The 14,235-nt window shown below is 55.9% G+C and overlaps 1 protein-coding gene across 4 annotated transcripts; it reads right to left on the minus strand.

The window, feature by feature from the left end:
• Nucleotides 1–626: 626 nt before the first annotated feature.
• ARRDC2 (arrestin domain containing 2) lies at nucleotides 627–14,228 on the minus strand. Of its 4 annotated transcripts, none has more exons than XM_039383007.1 (10): nucleotides 13,948–14,228; nucleotides 13,621–13,723; nucleotides 9,846–11,933; nucleotides 4,003–4,069; nucleotides 3,764–3,911; nucleotides 3,356–3,458; nucleotides 2,813–3,069; nucleotides 2,525–2,684; nucleotides 2,123–2,274; nucleotides 627–2,031 (listed from the first exon to the last, which is right to left on the minus strand). In XM_039383007.1, exons 3-10 carry the CDS (start codon nucleotides 10,093–10,095, stop codon nucleotides 1,978–1,980), a joined length of 1,191 nt encoding a protein of 396 aa, XP_039238941.1. In that variant the 5' UTR covers nucleotides 10,096–11,933; nucleotides 13,621–13,723; nucleotides 13,948–14,228; the 3' UTR covers nucleotides 627–1,977. The 4 variants fall into 4 exon arrangements, with proteins under 4 accessions (XP_039238941.1, XP_039238942.1, XP_027571240.1 ...); XM_039383008.1 differs by having other exon boundaries at nucleotides 9,846–11,732; nucleotides 11,814–11,933; nucleotides 13,621–14,228; XM_027715439.2 differs by having other exon boundaries at nucleotides 9,846–11,650; nucleotides 11,761–11,933; nucleotides 13,621–14,228.
• Nucleotides 14,229–14,235: the final 7 nt, after the last annotated feature.

Genomic DNA, 14,235 nt, shown 5'->3' on the forward strand with positions numbered 1-14,235 from the left:
TCCAATGGCAGTATTTAAAAGCAGCATAGCCTGTGGAAGACAACTAAAGCCCTGACTCAAGCCTTGCCTTGCACACACCAAGAGTTGCTGTGCTCAGCAGAGATGTGGAGCACAGAAACGCTGTTAAAAACCAAATCCCAGCCGGAGGAAGCAGGTGAAGGAGCCTCCCTGCTCTTCCCACACAGCAGCAGTTCCCAGCCAGCACAGCATGGGGCTGATCCCAACCCTCCTTGGGCCCGGCTGAGCCAAAGCAGGAGTGTCCCAGCTCCCAGCTGGACCTACTGGCTCCCTGCCAGGCTCAGGATGGAGGAAAGGGTGTCTATCCTCCCAAGAGCCTGGACACAAACAGGAAGCAAGTGTGGAAAAATGCAACAGGTTTGCTCACTGCCCTGCATCCCAGGTAATAGGAAAAGAGCCAAACCTGCACAGCTGCGGAGGAGCCAGAGGCACAAGGGACCAATCCTGATGGGAAGCAGTGACCCAGTTAACCCCAGCACACAGTGGGACAGGGCACAGGGTGGAGCTGGATGCCAATGGGGTAACAAAGCGAGGGCAGGGAGAACTCCCACATCCCAACAGCCACATGGCTCCGGACAACGGGAAGCAGGAAGAGAAACAGAAAACTATCCAGGCAATACTTAAGGAATTTATTTCAGGCAAAAATTCCCCACAAAAAAAGTCATACAAAATGAGTAGAGACAAGAGTGGTCGTTACAAAAGTGTTCACAGATAGAAAAGACTCATCTGAGCAACCCCAGCGAGCAGAGGTAGCCCCGGCGCAGAGCCCAAGGCACACTGGCTTTGGATGTGCATGGCCAAGGATTGTCTCAGTGAGGGAATGCAAAGGTCCTCGGCCCCCAAACTCTGCTCAGGTCACCCTGGAGCGAGCAGGGTCAGCCCCTGCCACACACACACACTCATTGCTGCAACATCCAGCTCACCGGTTCTACAGCACTTCCCAACCCAGTGAGCACAGGTTGCTGCTGTGTCCTCATCCCACCAGGGCCACCGACCCCTCTACGGGCACAGGCTCAAGCCCATTCTGAGCAGGACTCCTGGCTCTGAAAGATTCATTCGAACTCCATATCTCCCATCAGCATCTGTGGCTGCCACCAGCCTTGGATTATGCTTTTTTCTCTTTTCCTAGGCCACCAGCCACAGCTCCAAGCCCCCATGGTGGTACCACAGTTTGGGGACTGGTTTTTCAGCCGCATCACGGAGGAGGCACCAGCACAGTGCACAGGTTTGGTGCTGACACACAGGAACCAGCCTTCCTGTTCTTGGTAAATGGCACCAAAATGCTGCCATGGATCATAAATTCATCCCCCAAGTCCTCATAACAGCCCTTGGAAGCCTTTACATTTCAGGTGAGTAGCTCAAAACCATTCCCCCCGCAGGTACCCACAGGCTTGTGGCAAGCATTATCAGCAGCAGCCAAAGCCTCTGCTTCATCTTGCTAGAAAAAGGCCTTTCGCTTCCTCAGGGACCTGCAGGCAAAGGGCTCCACCCGCATCGCCCCGGGGCTCAACCCTGAGCAGCATCAAAACATCCTCCATAATCCTGAGAAACGCCTCCAAGTTCCTGCTTTCCACACAGGAGCTGCCGGAGCTCAGCACTGCAAGCAAGGGGAGAGCAATCCTGGCTTATGCCAGGTGTTCCCTGTTCTAACCCCAAAATCCTGGGGCAGTTATTAAACCCTCCACATTCTGCCCAGCCACACACAGAGCCACTCCACAATGGCAGGTCCCTTGTGTTCTCCCCCCACACCCGAGGCCACGGCACCGCACTGGGTGTGGGTCTGTGGGACAGTCACGACAGGAGCAGCCAAGGGTGGTGAGCAGAGCCAGGGTCTTGGCACTACAAAGCTCTGGTTTCACGGACACCACATCCCCATTTCCAGCCTGAAGTGCTGTGAGGGTGTGCAAGCTCCCATCCCAAGGGATCACCACACTGTCAGCAGCGTCCGACGCACTTCTCTCAGCAGGTCATGCAGCGTGGGCGGATGCTGTCTGACGGGGGGTTGGGATCAACCTGCAAAGCCAAGTGTGGAGTCAAAAAACCTCAGCAATGGGCATTTCCCCAGCCATCCCCAGAAGTCTCCCAGCCCAGGGGGATGTACTACCTCTGAATACAGAGGAGGAGGTCGGAAGCGGAATTCCTGGATGTAGGCGAAGAAGGGACCTTCCAGGATGTCACCAAGCTCACTGCGGCATGGTGGGGCCAGGCTCTGCTCGGCCTCAGGGCTGGACACGACTGCTGAGTACTCAGGGGGAGCTGAAGAGAAAGGAGAACCATCAGGGAATAGGAAACACTCTCCATTCATGGGAGATATACAGGTAAAGAGCTCCAAAACCACTCTTACCCAAACCCTCCCAGTTCCCTGGCAAAGGAACCCAAGAGATTCAGCATAACAACCAAAAAATTAAGTTAAAAAGAAAAAGCAAATGCTGGACCAGTTGAAAACTTTGTCTGACCCTTGCTGTCCTGACAAGGGGGTTTATCCAGGGGAGAAAGAGATGCTCACCCTCCGGCTGCTCCGGAATGGTGTTCAGCCAGTCCAGGTTGACACTGTACTGGCTGCTGACACTGGATGTGCGGCTCCCAAACGGATGCAGCGGGATGGTCCCAATGACAAGCGGCAGTTCAAGGAGCAACTTGGAGGTCCCAGGAATATCCACACAAACCTGCAGAGACAGGAAGCAGCAGGGAAGCTTAGCTGTGGTGTTTTCCCAGTCTGGAGGGGCGGGTACCTCCCCCAGAGCAGGAGGGAGTTCTTGCAGCCACCTGCAGAGCTCCTCATGAGGTTCCTCACCTTCAGGGAATATTCCACCTGGAGGATGCGGCACTGGAGGATGGAAGGCCCCACAGGCGGGATCTTGAGGGCCCGCCCGTGCCACACTTCCCGCTTCCCTGCTGGAATGGAATCCCCAGTGATGCTGGTCACCACTGACCTCTTCTGCTTCTTGGAGCCCCGAGCGATGAAGGTCTGGGTCTGGATTATGGCCGCCTTGGGCACCACGGCCCGGCTTGTGCAGTTGTCGATCTCAGCAAAGATAGGGATGACCTCACCTGCCAAAACAGACACACAACATGTTGGAGGAAGGGAGACAGAACCCAGTCCTGCTTCAAGGAATTCCTGCACAGGCTCATCGAGGGTTGGCCATGCTACCCAGCACTGCAGACACATGGATTAATCCGGGAGCATCCCAAGGAGGCTGCCCACATCAGGTCCATGCACTAAAGCTCTGACTGATTTCGTGCCAGAAGAACCCAGCTCACAGTGATCCCAAATCCCCTCCCCTGGGGTCTATTCCAGGGCCCCTTGAGGTTCAAGGGCACCAGCCCCTCATCTCACCTGGGGTGTAGCCTTTTCGGTCAATCTTGGCAGTCACAGACACCTGGCCACGATTGCAGTACCAGGCACGAGCAAGTTTCTCCTTAGCACCTGCCTGGGGAGCCTGAAGAAGGGGAAATATTTAAGCAATTTAGTAAGTAAGGATGAAACTCAAAGCAATCACCTCGCTGGCACCAAGAACCTGCTGGGAAAGCATCAGCAACTTCTCAGGCATCTGATGCAAGATGCTATCGCAACGTGTTAAAGTTTCCAAAAACAAAGAGGCACAGCTGACCTCTGCCCAGCCTAGGTAATGCTGGAGGGCGTAAGTTACAGGGGGGGTAAATATTCCCTCTGGAAATCAGGCCTAGGCAGACATGGGCTTCCGAGGTAAGTTTTGGATGGCAGGGTGGAGCAGGGGGAACTCACCAGCAGCGCAGGTGTGTTGATGTCGATGGGTTCAATCACAGTAAACTCCCTCTTTGCTTTCTTCACTGTGGCCCAGGGTCTGTGCAGCTTGGCTTTCACCCAGTAGCGCACACTGCCGTGCTTCCCCTCAAAGGAGGTGACCAGGGTCCTGTGGGTGAGCAACCAGCAGTTTCCGAATGGTTCTACTCAAAGAACCTCCTTTTCAAGATGCCCTGTCACCCCAAAAAAAGCCAACTTACTCAGGGAGCTGGAAGGTGAAGGGGAACTCATGCCTTCCTGCCTGCAGGACAGTGGATTCACCATTGTCTGTGGGTAAAACAGATTTAAGAGGATTAAGCTCCTTCCTGCACAACTCCTTCCCTGGGTGAACTGGCAGCACAGATGGGCAGCACCCAGCAAAGGAGCAGCACAAGGGCAGAGCAGTATCTCTGCCAGGGTTAAACTGCAGCAGCTGTGACCCAAGAGTTAGGCACTGTCTGCTTTCCACATGTCTCCACACGCACGACCCAGGGGCACCTCCCTGGAGGGCCGGGCAGCTTCCCCAGGTGGGCTCTACTCCAGAGATGCCCAGCCAAGACTCCAGGAGGGAGAGTCATCGGCCAATCCCCCAGTGCCCCTCAAGGGTTTGCACCCCAGGATTGGAGGGGACCTCTGGGGATTACCTAGTCCGACACCCCACTCAAAACAAGCTCCTGAACCTTCATGAGAGTTTTCTAATGCTGCTTCCCTGCCAGGAAGAGCTCACAGAAAAGGGGGAGTCTTGGGGGAGGGGGGGCAGTCCCTAATCGGGGTGCCCTGCACAACAGCACGGTCCAGCTGTGCACCCCAGGACCCCAGAGTGCACTCCGAATTTGAGGTGTCTGCAGAGACCTACACACCCAGTTCCCAGAGCGCCCAGATCCTAAGGCACCCCGTGCACCCCGAATTTAGCCGTTTGGGGTGCCAGGCACCCAGATTTCAGCTGGTCGGAGTGCCAGACACCCAGATTTCTGTAGTTTTGGAGTGTCAGGCACCCAGCAGCTGGGCCATCCCTGGCACCCAGATCTCTGCAGTTTGGGGGTGTCAGGCACCCAAATTTCAGCCGGCTGGGGTGTCTGGAGCACCCAACACCAGGGGTGCCCCAGGCTGCCCCACGTCCCCATTGTTTCAGCCCCTGGGGTCTTTGGTGCCCCCACGCCCCCGCTGTGGCCGGCGACCAGGGAGTCCGGGTGCCGTCCCCGGGGAAGGGGGTGCCGTACCTGGGGGTGCCAGCAGCGTGTCGCGGTGGCTCAGAAACTCCACCTGGTCGCTGTAGCTCTGCGTGTAGGCGGTGCTAGAGCCGGCGCTGCGGGACTCGGTCCAGTGAACGCGGGCAGCGCCCATCGCCCGCAGCCTCAGGGCGCCGAGCCGGGCGCCCGCCGCCAATTCCAGCACCACGCGGCCCGACACCGCCTGCCCGGGGCTGAAGGCGGCCGGGCCGTCCCGCTCCGCGCCCTCCAGCACGATGGAGAAGCGTTTGAGGCGATCGAAAATCATGGCGAAGCGAGCGCGACTCAGCTGAGCCCAGAACCGGCGCGATGCGGCTCAACCCAGCCCGGCGCAGCTGAGCCCGGCTTTAAGCGCCCGGCGCGGCCGGGGGCGGCCCCGGCGGGGAGGGACGGGCTGGGCCGGGACGGGCCGGCCCCGCCGGGCCCTGCAAAACAAGGCAGGGAGCATGTGCGGACCGGCCTCCCCCCCCCGACCCGGGCGGGGCGGGGGCTCTGGGATGGGGCTTCAGTTTTGGGGTCCGTGTTCAGTCCCAGCGGGGCTCCCCACGCCCTCGCGGTACCGCACCGAGTCATCCCCACGGGGGGGCTGCTCCGCGGGAATGTGTCCGGGAGCAGAGACATAGTCACGGGGCTGAGCACTGCCAGTGGGTGACCCCTGGGTGCTGCCATGTTGCTTAGTACCCCCTAAAACTCCCTGCAGCTCTTAAACTTGACCCCCAGGCCCCTCTCTAGCTTCCATCTTTGCCCCTCAAACTCCAGCCTTGTGCCCCAAACTCCCCCTTCAACTCCATCCTTGCCCCCCAAAATCCCCTTCCATCTCCTATCCTTGACCCTCAAAATCCCAGTTCCCATCCTTGTCCCTCAAGCTCCCCCTCCAGCTCCTATCTTTGCGCCCCAAATTCTCCATCCTTACCGCCCAAACTCCCCATCCTTGCCCCTCAAACTACCCCTCCAGCTACCTTTCTGACATTCCATCCCATCTTCATCCAGAATCCCCATTCCTAGGGTCACAGCCAGGGGCTGTGCCGGGGTTGGGGGGGGGGGGGATTCCTCACTTGAAGCAGCAGCCCCTCTCATTTCAGTGGCCACAGGCGAGAGCCGAGGGCCGCTCTGCACACCAACCCACATCCCTCCTTTCCCAAGAGCCATTCCCAGGGCTCAGAACAGGCTACAACTGGATCTGGGCTCCTTGCAGAGCACGGCTGGGCCAGCTGGCGATGCAGTGATGTCTGGGACATCACTTCACTTAGTTCTAAGAAATCAAGAACTGGCCTGGGTTCAGCTTGTGCAAGGACAGGGTGAGCAATCCACCTCCCTGCGCTCGTTAACCAGGCGAGTGCCGGTTTTCCACCAGCTCCTGCTGGGATTGGGGTGGTGCTGCTCCAAAACCCAGCAACAAATCCCACCTACATGGGCAGGAACAGCACAGGGACTTGCTCTGTTGGCAGCATTTGCGGTTGCCAGTGCTTAGCTGGGGCGAAAGCTTGGAACTGGTGATTCTCAGGGTGCATATCAGCATTATCAGCGCCCTGAGATGTTGTAAAAGGAAGGAGAAAGGAGTCTGTGCCTCCCAAAAGGGTTAATGCAGCTATAGAGACTTCCACTTTAATGATGATTGTCATGTTTGCAGAGCACCAGAGCTCTGTACCTCGGGCATGGGTAGGGGATAAGACAAAATAGGCCTTCAAAATGTTACTCAGCATTTGGCCGCTGAAGTTTTGGAGATTTTTGATTTGCCCCCAGCCATGCCAGGCAGGACCTGCTGTGCTCAATTAGGTTGCTCTCAGCCACTAAAACTGAGCTAGGCTGAAGCCTGGCACAGCTTTAGCTGCCTCCAAAGCCTAGCTGGAATTGTCTGTCTCCCTCCCCAGGGGAAGGGGACCATGGTTTGTTTTATGTGCACGACCATTTGCTGCCACAAACAAACATGAATCATAGCGAACTCCGTAAGGGGGGGAGGGAAAGGAGGAGAGAAAGGAGGAAGGAAGGCATGTTGCAACACGAGTTAACCGGTGACACTTGGTGTCACTGGCTCTGGGAAGGAGCCTGGTGTCCCTGTGGTGCTTTTGGGGGGCGGGGGGGGGGGGGGGCGCTCTTGAGAGGGACTGGAGCCTTGCCGGGCCCCTTTCCTTCCTTGGCATCCTCCTCCCCCTCTCGCCTGCTGGCACACACCCCTCGGCCCGTGACTCAGCCTCGCCCACGGGATGTGAATCCCTGCAAACCTCCCTCCCATGTCAGTCGCATGCGATGCCCAGGCTGCCCCTCGCTGCCTCCACGTGGGATGGCCGGCCCCTCTCTGACCTCTCTGGGACCCCCGCGCCAGGAGAGGGTCTCTCCTCTCTCCTGGCATGTCCAGGTGCAGGGGCTGTGGGACCGCGAACGCTCCTGGGTGCCCAAACCCAAGGAAAACCCAGGTCTGGCTGGGTACAGGGACGATCTCCAGCTCTTCAGCCCCATCTAGAGTTTGGACAGGCTGCAGCTGGTCCGAGCAGGAGCTGACACCCTGCCCAGCTCAGAGGGGGCTTCTCCTTCCCAGACCCACTGCTGGGACCTGGTGGCTTTTCCCCACTGACACCAGAGCCACATGAGGGGCCCTGAAAACCAGAGAGAAGGGAACGCAGGAGGTAAACAGGCAAGTCAGCAGCTCTACCCTGACCCAATATGGGGATGAGATGGGACAACAGAGAGCCTTGCACAAGCTCACACTCCTAGCTTGAGGAATACACTCTGTCCCTGCCAGATATGGGAGTGTTGCATATGGATGAGGATTAGGGTGCTGACCGAGGGCCACCCCGCAGTGCAACAAGAGCCCTGATGCCATAACTCTCCTAGATGTCTCCATGAAAATAAAACGTCTTCTGGGCGTTTGCCCCTCTCCAGGGTAGGCACTATACCTTTGGGAAGTGCTGTGGGATCCTTGGACAAGAAAGATCGCTGCACACCAATCATTTATGTTTCTTTGGGTGCCTTCACATCCTTGTGCTTCCTTCGCCCATTAACCCCTGTGTTTTCCTCCCTTCCTGCTCCCTATCTCAGATGATTACACAATACACATTTAAAGGCCCTGCCTGCACATCCTCCTTGCTCCCTTTTTCTTGTCTCTCAGCACAGCACCCCGGTGCCAGTGCTCACCACCCTGCCAGGAAACTGCAGATAAACTCAGCTGAGGGGAGAGCAGGAGGGAGGGCTCTTATCTGTGCCTGGCTCCCCTCCTCTGCAGTGCCTTGTTACCATGACAAAACCTGCATTTTTTAACCACCACTCAGACACAGTTGATCTCATCTCATCCAGAAGCACCAAGAAGGGAGCAGTCACAGGGACTGTCGGATGATGACATGTTTCTCGCCAGCTGACACCAGGAAGGCCGTCACACTGCTGTTGGGGACAGAGCAGGACCCAGCAGAATCTGAAGGAAGCAGTTTTGGCCGCAGGACAGCCCTTCTCTGCAGCCTATAGCCTTTGCTCCCTTAAAATTGCTCCAGTGATCACATGCCCTTGTCCCTCTCACAAAGCACAAAAGGAATCTGTGTATGGACAGAGACAATAAAATCCCATCCCCCAAGTCCTGGTGGGTCTCTTTGCCCCCAGGTAGCCCAGCTCAACACTCCCTGGGCAATAGGTGAAGGCCAGGTCAGCTCTGAGCTACGGGTGGGCGTTCAGGGTGCTGGCAAGGCAGATCAACTCCAGCAATTCCTGCAGCCCTTGGCCAATGTCCTTCTCCAGAGGGCTCCAGGGGCTCCTATCATACACAATCCCAGCAGCAGAGTCCAAACATGCTCACAACAGCTTGTGACTTCCCTACAGGCATTCACTGCTAGTGGGGAATAAAACTCACTCTGCCACCTCACAGCTAAGGGGACACTGACCAAGCAATGCACAGCCAAGTGCTCAGGGCCTTTGCTGTTGGAGCCCAGGGCAAGGGCTTCTCCCAGGGCCTTAACTGTAATCCTTTGCAGGATCCTTTGCAGAGTTGCAGCTGCCAAGGGCCATCCTTAGTCAGAGCACAGAAAAGCTGCTGCCAAAAGACACAAACTCCAGAGCAATGCAGGTGTTTGGAGCAGATGGCAGGGCACAGTCACTCAGACATAAAGCATATGACCCCCCAGTGCAGTCCAGAGACAAGATTATCTCCAGGAAGGCAGCTCACATCTTCTTTCCATCCCTCCAGTTTATTCCTGCAACTTCTGTATTTGCCAGATTGGGCCTGGCACCACTCTCTGGGTTGCATTTGACCACTGATACAATTAAATGCCCTCAGCGTAAGTCCTACAGCCAGGGCCAGGCAACTGGGTCACAGGCAACAAGGCCATCAGAAGGCATGTCATTGGAGGGAAGGATAAAAGGCACACATGTTCCTAAGAAAAGCCAGAGTTAATGAGCGGATAGACAGCTGAGATGTCCCATATCCCTTGGCTCTGGATCATTTCATCCCAACCACACAAAGAATTCAAGTGGCTTGTCCTCCTGCAGTTGATCCAAGCAATGTGCCATCTGGGCACTCAGTCCCAGCACAGGGGAAGCGAAAACAAACACCAACCGAGCTACTAAGTGCTCTTTCCACACTTATGAACAGACCCTTGTGTTTGCACTTCCCTGTGCAAACAGAGCAAAAGCCACAAATCCTTCGAGCTGAGTTTATACCAGCAGCCTCCCAGAAACCAGCAGCAGGGAAACCCTCAGCCAAGGTGCAAAGACGTCCAAGAGGCACAAACAACGCTGTGTGGTCTGGCAACACCCATCGGGGAAGCGGCTCACCCAGAGCGGACATCGCAGCCCCAAGGGGGTCCCAACATGCTCTCCCTGGTGCAGAGCCCCACCCCGTGCCCCAACCTTACCAGGGATGAGCTGGCAGTGGCGGCTCAGGAAGGTCTGGTAGGCTGAGTAGTCCCTGTAGACAACGTTGAGCCCGATGCTGCAGCTCTCGAGCCAGTGCACGGTGGCACCGCCGTGGGCGCTCACCTCCAGCGCCTGCACCCGCAGCGCTCCCCGCAGCTCCAGCTGCACCCGCCCGTGCAGCAGCTCCCCGCTCCCATGGGCTGGGCCATCCTCCAGCTTCACCACCAAGCTCAGCCCTGGGAGCTGCATCACTGCGGGCCCCACTCTCCTGGCAGCTCCGGGAGGCTGGAGCCTTCCAGGGAAAGGAGGACGAGCAAAGGGCTACATCAAAATCCCCTGATTTATCCTAAGTGGCCCCACCCTGCAGGCCTTCCCGGGGGGTTCGACTGAGCCCCTGTTTTGCAACGATGTTTTAGGGTTGACCTCATGTGCGTGGGGCTGGTGCCGGGGCCACGGGGCTGAGGGACGTGTTTTTAAAGGGATCGAGGAATAACGTGACTTCAGCCTTATCTCTGAGTCACAGGCGCTGCCGACGTGACACCGGGACGTGCCAGTGGCTCCGTCGGCGGCAGGGAGGGGTGTCACACACCATCAGCCCTCCTGGGAGATTTCATACGGGTGGGCAATCAGAGAAAGCCTGTTTGGCCTTCCCAAGGCACTGCTGGAAATGGTGGGAGAAGAGTTTAGAAAGCAAAGACCCTCACCCCAAAAAGCCAGTTTTACTTTCCATGTCTGAAGTTGGATCAAAATCCACATGAAAAAGTGAATAACCACAGTTAGTTCCAGCAACAGCTCTCCCAGCTGGTGCCACCAAGGGGTGATTCTAGCATTTATCCCCAGGGAACTGTGGCTGTTCCTGCAGCAGCACAGGTGGCAGTGGCACCTCAGAGTCACATCAAAGTAACGGGGCAGAGCTGTAGCAGATGCAAGTTCCTGTTACTCCACCAAATGGTGCACCTGAGGTGTTTGAATCCAGGTGTTTACAGGGACTGAGGAGAGGTGCCTGTATGCATTTGCAAGATGTGAGTGCGTGGCTTCTTTGAAGTACATGTGGAGCAAAGATTCCATTCCCCCATTCCCGAGGAGTCAGATCCCCAGAGGAAAGCACAGTGGAGCAAAGACTGTCCCATTCCTGAGAGACAAAGAGTCAAATGCCCAGAGGAAAGCACAAGGGCACTGCTCACACACAGACTGCAGCAGCTGGGAACGAAGCCCAAAGGCTTCAGGGCTGGCTCACGGGGAATCAAACCCATCTGAGAAGAGCTTGTGAAGTGCCAAAGCAGCAGCTGGCCCTGCTCCCTCAGCCCCCCCAAGGGCTGACCAGCCCCCACTGACCCCTCTGGAACACACCTAGACCCCAAGCAGAGTTAGTGCAAGCTCAGCAGTCAGGAAACCCACGTGAGTGACCAACTCAACAAAAACACCCAGCTCACCTCTAGGAAAACAGCCCACACTCATCACAAGCTGAGCAGAGTTGCCCAGCTGCCCTACTGTCCACTGACCTTTGGTTCCAGGCCTTGACACCAAAATCTAAACAGATTCCAGCCCCCACACAGCCCTGACAGTGCTTCTCACTCTGTTTCTGGTCTCTTGCCCTGCCTCTGTGCTTCCCCCAGCCCACCTGCTTCCTCCTGCCCCTGTGCCTGCCCAGAGGTCTCCTGCAATCCAGAGGAATGTGTCACCCACTGGGTCCTGCAATCCAGAGGGATGTGTCACCCACGGCTTTGGGCTAATCTCCCACTGTTTATTCTTGCTGTCACAACACCTCCTTGTGTCCTCATTCAATCTGAGAAATAGATGTTCCCTGTGACAACACACAGAAGGGGGCAAGAGCAGAGCACAAGGAAGGCTTGGAGATCCCACGCCGTGTGGGCAGCTCACAGGGCCTGGTTGATGGAGGAGGGAGAATGTCACCTTCCCCTGGGGACAGGGCCTTTCCAGGGTCACCATGGGGACACACAGCTCACTTGGGAGTCTGCCTTTTGGATTTCAGCTGGGCCTCTAGACTTGGGTGTGAAGTCACCCCTCTGCTCAGTCCTGCAGACGTCCTGTGCCGTCCTGGGCAGCCCCACATGGGAGCTTTTCATCTAAAAAGAGAAAACATCTCTCAGCACATTGGGATGGGGCTGAGAAAGGGGCAGGTGGCCCCACAGAACCTGGCAGCCCCAATATCTGAGCCCGGTGGTGCTACATGATGGTCACCTCACCTGGGCAGCTGCAACACCCTCTGTCTCTGGTAGATGCTCAGTGGTGCAGAGATGTTTGCCATGGACGGACACCTCCAGGCAGGCCAATTTTCCTCCTCTGACCCTCTGTGGGAGACCAGAATCACCTACTTCCCTCCAACATTCCTTGGCTTAAGGATTTGGTTGCCTGTCCTTCCTCTCCTTTCAAGATATTCCTTATCTACAACTGCCTCCACAGAACATTCACCCGAGGCTGGAGCAGACAGGATTTGCTGCACACTGTCCCATCCCCAAACTGATGATGTCAAGGGGAGGCTGCAGCTTTGCTGGGTATAAACCCACTTCTCCAAGCCACCCCGTGGTTAATCCAAGCCTATTAAGGCTGGACCCGCTGGGGAGTCGCTGTTTCTGCTGCCTGTGTGGGACCAGCATGGCTTGCATGGTTGTGACAGAACTTTCATCTGCTGACAGATGGAATTGAAATAAAAATTAAATTCAAGGCAGTAAAAAAGGGAGGCAGTACCAGAGAAGCTTTGCAGGCACAGATCCACGTGTGAGGAGAGGAAAAGGCCAGCTCTGCCGTCAGCAGTTTGCTCAAAACCTTCACCCAGACAGAAAACAACTCCCAGGGTGAGGAGGCAAATGAAGAAACTCACATGGCAGTTACGGGAATATCACTCCATATGGCAGTTATGGAGCTGCTCCAGAAGTCTGGGGCCAAGGAAAAGATCAATTCAACTGTGATCTGTTCCACATTTTGTAAATCAAATGGCTTTAAAGATCCATGGCATGAAGGGGCCTCTCTCTTACTGGCCATGAGAAATAGGAGGCAAGGTCAGAGGAGGATTTTCTTAATGCCTTCCATGGCCATCTCTAACCACATCCCTTCCTGAGGTTGCATAAGTGCAGCTTTTGATCAAAATCCTCTCCTTCCTCCCAAAAATAAACACAAACCAACTTCTAAAAACAAACATGGCAAGGCAGAAAGATCAAGCCACTGGTTCGTGTCCCAGAAATCACTCACATCACCTGAACATGCCAAGTGTTGCTGCAAAGAAGTGGCTGTTGAGATGTCATTTGTGGGGGTGGAAGTGCCAGTCTGTACCTGTGGCCTCTGTGCCACAGCCTTACCCTTCCTAACTGTGCAGTGGGAAGAACTCTTGATTTTGAGGTGGATAATCTGGTGCAGCCATTCCCTGCCTAAAGCTGTTCATGTGGTGGATCTGGGAGGCAGCACATTCCTGGTCATAAACTCTCCAAGATATCAAATATGAGCTTTGTTTGATAAATCACATTGCTCATCAGAAAGGGCAGTTCCTGGGATCAGGTTCTCCTGCTGATACCAGTGTGTCCTCTCATCCAGGCCACTGTTTCTGCTTCTGGTCTCCCTAAATTTAACACAGGACAAGCTGGAGGGAGCCAACAAAGCTACAGAACAGCCACTTAAAGCATAATCACTTTATTTCCCCTCTGTTTTTCCACCTTCTTAGTTTTCACTTGCACAGATCCCACGCCTTTCAGGACAGAATTCCACATGGGAACACACTGCCCTTTAACTGTGTCCTGGTCCTCCCTAAAATCATGTTACCTGTTCTCTTGGCTTTGCAGGTGGAGTCCATCCGCCCTCAGCCTGTGCTCGGCGAGGAGTGTGGGAACAAGACTGTCCATCCCTTTAACAGTGAGAACGTACCCTGCCAAACAGCCAGGCGGGGGGAGGAAAGGGGTTATTCCTAAAAATGCTCTATGTGATTCTTAGATCCAGACACACAGAGGCAGCGAGTGCTGTGAGTCCGCAGAGAAGTGTATGGGTACCAGTGATGTTCTCTTTAGTGTGTCTTGTGAGTTACTGAAATACCTAAATACTGCTCTAAGGAAATGACAGAATCACAGAATGGAAGGGACCACAGTGCTTTACCTAGTCCCACCTCCCTGCTCAGGCAGGGCCATTCCAGAGCACTGGATGTGTCCAGAGGGTTCTGGAACATCTCGAGTAAGGGAGACTCTACACACTACTTGGGCAACCTGGAACACCACAGAACAAGGGAACTGGGGGTCAGCAAAGGGCTGACGGGGGGTTCGCGGACCAGACTGGGGAAGGAGACGCTGTGAAAGGGGGGAGGCCCTGAGGGGGGAGGCCCTGGGGGGGAGGGGGACTCGGGCAGACCAGGCCGGGCTGGACCGGGCCGGGCCGCGTTGCCATGGC

This window comes from Pipra filicauda, unplaced genomic scaffold (genome assembly GCF_003945595.2).
Source record: "Pipra filicauda isolate LSUMZ 115617 unplaced genomic scaffold, ASM394559v2 scaffold294_size920599_pilon, whole genome shotgun sequence".
Taxonomy (NCBI): domain Eukaryota; kingdom Metazoa; phylum Chordata; class Aves; order Passeriformes; family Pipridae; genus Pipra; species Pipra filicauda.

Coding starts and splice junctions, on each gene's coding strand:
- ARRDC2 (XM_027715438.2), bottom strand. CDS start 5,278: ATGATTTTCGATCGCCTCAAACGCTTCTCCATCGTGCTGGAGGGCGCG. Junction 2,685..2,812: donor AGGTGGAATATTCCCTGAAG/GTGAGGAACCTC, acceptor CTGTCTCTGCAG/GTTTGTGTGGATATTCCTGG. Junction 2,032..2,122: donor CTCCTCCTCTGTATTCAGAG/GTAGTACATCCC, acceptor TTGGCTTTGCAG/GTTGATCCCAACCCCCCGTC.